This window comes from Cotesia glomerata, linkage group LG1 (genome assembly GCF_020080835.1).
Source record: "Cotesia glomerata isolate CgM1 linkage group LG1, MPM_Cglom_v2.3, whole genome shotgun sequence".
NCBI lineage: Eukaryota > Metazoa > Arthropoda > Insecta > Hymenoptera > Braconidae > Cotesia > Cotesia glomerata.
In genome coordinates, this window is record NC_058158.1 from 33,684,797 (window position 1) to 33,690,363 (window position 5,567).

General features: G+C 26.5%; 2 protein-coding genes across 2 annotated transcripts in view; both read right to left on the reverse strand.

The window, feature by feature from the left end:
• Positions 1-103: 103 nt before the first annotated feature.
• LOC123275220 lies at positions 104-1,877 on the reverse strand (the record flags this gene model as incomplete). The annotated part of the gene is given in 6 exon segments (XM_044743188.1): positions 104-338; positions 421-502; positions 573-923; positions 1,004-1,225; positions 1,314-1,438; positions 1,521-1,877. Coding segments are annotated over 6 exon segments (1,269 nt in total). The 3' UTR covers positions 104-133.
• A 3,212-nt stretch (positions 1,878-5,089) lies between these two features.
• Positions 5,090-5,567, reverse strand: part of LOC123275195 (integrin alpha-PS4-like) — a 2,062-nt gene continuing 1,584 nt past the window's right edge. The window contains exon 3 of the mRNA XM_044743149.1: positions 5,090-5,097. Within this exon, the coding sequence (XP_044599084.1) occupies positions 5,090-5,097 (8 nt within the window). The remainder of the gene's footprint in view (positions 5,098-5,567) is intronic.

The following is a 5,567-nucleotide window of genomic DNA, read 5'->3' on the forward strand; positions in this document are numbered from 1 at the left end:
GAGTACCAGTTCATTCCAAATGAATGTTAATTTTATTTATTATTTATTTTAATGAGTAATTAATTGTGATAAGTCAATTGAGGTGCCTTGTTAAAAAGTACCAATTAATTATTTAAATTAACTACTTTCTTCATCAAGTCATATCTTGTAATATTTTATCAGCGTCTTCGTAACATGCTAATATAGCTTGCAAATAGTCGTCAATTTTATTATTTGCAACTGTTGATCGTTGTTCTAATAATGCTATATCCGTTTTTGATTGATTATTTTTGTCCGGGCACAGTAAAGCATGTTCTAAATCTTTTAGAAAATCATTCATCATTCTTATATCTAATGACCTACAAAAAATAATTTTATAGTAAATATAAATTGTTAAATTAATTTTTGTACAATATTATTCTTAATCATTTTTATACTTACTTTAATCTATCAAGATTGTCAATTTTTTTATTAAGGAGAATTCCACCGTTAATTATCCTTTTAATTGTGTTTTTGATGCGATCTATTTGAGTAAAAATAAATGAAACTACTTTGATAAATAAAATCATTAATTTATTTAAATATAAATTTACCTTTCAACACCTGTGAGTCTTGTGAATCAAATTTGTCTAGAGTTTTTATATTTGTATTAAGAATTAATGGATCCCATTGGAAGATTGTCATCTCAGAAAGCCTCCACACACTTGTACTCAAAACTTGGGCTAAATTTCTACGATGTATGTTGTTGATGTCATCATTGTCTTTTAAAGTTGAGGTATTATCAATTCGATGAAATGACAACAAAGTATGTGGAATTAAAAGTTTTAAACGTTGTAGGTTTTTAACATCATTATTTTTATTTTTAAATGTTAAATAATCCTGAGATGCTTCTAAAACTGTTGTAAGTACCATGTCAGATCCTGAAGTTTGAAAAAAACCGTCTCCTGCCATCAAAAAAATTACTTGTACCTAGATGTTAATTTATAATTTGTATAAATACATAAAATTTATGTAGTTAACAAACCATCAATAGGATTTTTATCGATCGTCAGGTAAGCAACAATCTTTGATTGATCATAATTCGACAGTGAATTAAAGCAAGAGTCCATATAGTCAGCAGAGATGAGAAATATTAAAGTTCTCCTTGGTATCCATTCGTGCTCATTATATATACGTTGAAATGCTTTAGCTATCGATATTCCAATACCAATGTTTTCACTGTCAGCCCCCAATACAACGTATCTATCTGTTAATAGAATATAAATAATAAATAATGTATATAACAAATGTATACATGCACATAAATATTTTATCACATATAATCACAATAATACCTGGCTCTTGAGATCCTCGTACTGTAGCAATAACACAACTATCATTTCCGGTGACTTTATTAAAAATATTCAACCCTGAGAGTGATTTTTCAACAGTCTCCAAGGCTTTATTATTCCTCAGGTGTCTATAAATAACAAATAAACAATAAAAATTATAATTTTGTTATAAAACATAAATGTAAACCTTCAATAAGAAATTAAACATACGTGACATCAAGTGAAGATTCGGTAAAGTTTGAATCTTTTAAATTCTGTACTAATTCATTCCTCAAGTAATCCCGACTTTCAAGGCCATTGCCAAACAGTTCAATCTTTTTTTTTTCAGCACGTATTTCAAGTACTTGTCCTGCGGCAAAACGTCCAATGAGAAAGCCACAAAGTAAACATAAAAATCCTATGGAAAATAATAAAGAGCAACACATGCGTTTTGTTATAAATTCAGTCGGTTCTCCAAAACCTCGTCCCATTTGAAAACTCAGAACACGGTGCATCTTGACTAATTCACTTAGTCATTAATCATAAATCTTGTTGATTAGTCATTTAATTATTTAATTAATTAATTTAACCAACCACTCACAAATATTGAAAATCAATCATTTAATAAATTAGATGCGGTGACACAACTCAAATGTTTTCATTCCAAAGTCATATGTATATTAACTAAAACAGATCTACTAAGTGTGATGATTGCCACTTTTTCTTTCAAGATCCCCACTCATTTATGAAAGAATACAAATTTATAATAACATAAAAACTCGACGCAAGTGCTGAAAGATTTTATGGATGTCACGTAATTAAATAGTAACAAAAAATTATAATAAATTTTTCTTCTAGACGTTTACCTCGCTTTATTTATGTAGCAAAAAGAAATAAGAATAATTAATAATTATGACGCTAAAAAAAGTAACTGGAGTATAAGCGAAGATAGATATGTGATTCGTGATGTGAACACATTGCGAAGAAACGCTTGAAATAAAACTATAATATTTGTTTTTAAAAGACTCACTCTTTTAAACTCTTTGGTGCACTTAACGTCTACGTCTTTCCACTTTCTGGATATATTATAAAAGTATAAATTTATCTTCAAAGCCTCCAACGCTGTATTGGAGTTAAAATCTATTGGAATGTGTACTTTATTGACTTGCGTCAACAATCCGCGTGAATTTATGCCTTCTCGTTGTATTTCATTTTTATGTTTATACCTAAAAAAAATATATTTATTAATAGTTATAATAATAATAATAAATGATAATTAAAATTGGTCAGTTTTTTCTTTTGTAATTTATTTTAAATAATTTTTACTTTTAAATCTGACCGGTTCATATTTCATGTGTTTTATTTTGAGATAATAAAACTAACGACGGACTCTGACAATTTATAAATAGTTTGCGCGTTTATTGCGTGTATACATGCAAGGTTATTTAACTATAGGCTTTGGAAGTTTAAAATATTAATAATTTTTAAATATTAATAGAGTATATATAGTTAAATAAAAAAAAATACATACTAGGACTTTCCTCTCAATTTTCTTTCATTCTACTATTCGTTTTGTTCCCTGTTTCAATTCCCATTTAAACAGACAATTTTTATATCCTTTTTGTCTATTGTTTAAAATGTATTTCAATAATTAAATTATTAATTTATGCTTGTAAAATAAACAAATAAAAATTTTCATCAATAGATTCATTATTCCATGGATAATCTAAATAGCAGAAACAAAAGATTAATGGTTCAAGTATTCGAAGATGAGATAAGCGTAGCAGGGTGTCAAATAACAATGCATCCACAGCATAACGACTATCATAATTTAATACTTTTATAAATATGTACTTATACTTACATATATGAGCAGTCCAAGGACATTTATTTGAAGTTTTTATTTGTAAACTAACGACTTGAAACGTACACAAAAGCCTTGAGTCAAGGAAATCTTCAAATACTTAGAAAATACATTAAGCTGTAAAATGAAAACCTAAACAAAAACAGTGAGGATATTTTAGTAAGCCCAAACTTTTGTAAAAGTAGTTATATTCGTTTACCTGCTTTTTGTAATTAGTAAGCATGACCAAATACCTATCAACCTACCGGTTACATTCATTCTAATGCCAGAGTTCCATAACTGCTTATTATGTGTGATAAATGAAATATAGAAATGCAATTAGTAAAAGCTGCAAAATAAAATTCAATTCAGTGATCACAACATCTTTTAATCTTTTATTATTTTTCAAAAATATTTTTTTAATAAAAATTCATTTTTTAAATAAATTCAAAAAATTGTTAGATGTATCTGTTAATTTTAATATCACGATATAAATCTTGTTATTATTTTTAATGCAAAAATTTCAATGTTGATATTACAAATTTTAACTTTTTAAACATCTTATTATTAATGACACTGAAGTTGACAGGCATTAGAAATTTTTTTATAATTTTATAACAATGAAATTATTTTGAAAAAAAAATTTAATTAAAAAAATCTACATGTAAAAATTGAAAAACATATATGGAAATTTTTAAAAAAATTTTTCTTATTTTAATTGATTTGTTGTAAACATTTTAAAAATTAAAACAGTTGTCAGCTAACTTCAATATAATTATTATTAATAATGATATTGCTGGTAGAATCATTTATCTTGATATAAATTTAAAAATATCTATAATATTATAAGAAATTTTTTTCTGAAAATTATAAAAAAATTCTCGAAAAATTTCTCTTATATATTTACATTAATATTAAAAAGTAATGATAAAGTTTCATCTAAAGTCATAAATCATCTGACTCATTGTAGTGTAATAATTAAGTCATATTAAAAGTCGAATTATTTGCATTTATATGTACGGTTTTCTTTTGTTCTTTTCTAATCACTGTTGTTATTATTACTTTATAGTGCTTCTATAATACACAAATAGAAAGAAATAAACGCCGGAAGTATTGAAAGATTGTCTCTAAATTTTATTGGTCCAAAGTATTGATACGAAACGCCGGTATCAAGTCACGTGATCAACATACCCGTTCGTGTTTGTTGTTGTGGGGAGACCGACCAACGTGCTCTTACTCTTACTTCTTCCGAACCGGCATTCATCTATACGCATGGTATTCATATGTCTTAAGTCACCGGGAAAGTGTAGTTGCGCCGCAGCCATTTTATTACAATTTTCATTGTCTTAAACATTTGCTATTACGTAGTGTTATTAAATAATTATAAAAAATATATAAATTCTCAGTTGATAATTAAAAAAAAATTTTTGAACCGTGTTTAAAAGTTTAAAAACAGCATTACCTATTTAAAAATATAAGAACCAAGGACCGTGGTATTTCTTCGTGAGGACAGCTACATTTTTAGAAGGTTTGAGGTGAATAATTAGGCATAATTTACGATTAAATATTTTTACAATGCATAATTATAAATAAATAATTATAATTTTTAAAAAATTGAAGCAAAATGGCAACTGGGTTCGAGGATCCGTACTTAACGTGCCCACTAGATGAAGTCCATCGTATTCGCAAAAGCCGTATGCAGTGTCATTTGACTAAATGTTTGAAGAATCACAAGCTGATGGATAAAATAAAATGTCCATTCAATCCTTTGCATATCATTTACCCGAATGAAATGACGGTAAAGTTACATTATTTTTCTTTTGTGTGATATTAAAGTTAGTAACCAACTGACAACTTTGCGATGCGCAAATCAGCAGACATAGCAATTTTTTATTTTTTTTTAACTGATAAAATAATACCAAGAAAATATTTTTAAACAATTTTCCTCAAAGTTTTTCTAAGATTCTGCACGTAGAATTTTTTAATAATTTTTTGATAAAAATTCTGTAAATTGTCAGATGTCAGCTGATTTCAGTATCAGAATTTTTTATATTTTATTTCTTATAGAAAAGAAATTAGTGCTAGAAATTGAATTCATAGACTTTTACAATTTTTATTTTTTCGTCATTTATTTTTTAAAAAAATCCTAAAAGCTATCAAGTACTCGATAATTTCTGTATCATTATCTTATTGTTTTATTTTCTCTTGACATTTTTAGATCTTATAAATAACAAATACTTGACAACTTTTTCATTATTATATAGTTTTTATTTTATTGTATTCTATTTTATATAATTATATATTTTCAATCTAACCCAATTTTATATATTTATTAGCATCACATGACTGTCTGTGAAAGTAACGCCAGTATTGCAGTCCAGAGATATGATCGAAATGACCAAAAATGTTTCTCAGGAGTTATTTCCGAAAAAGAA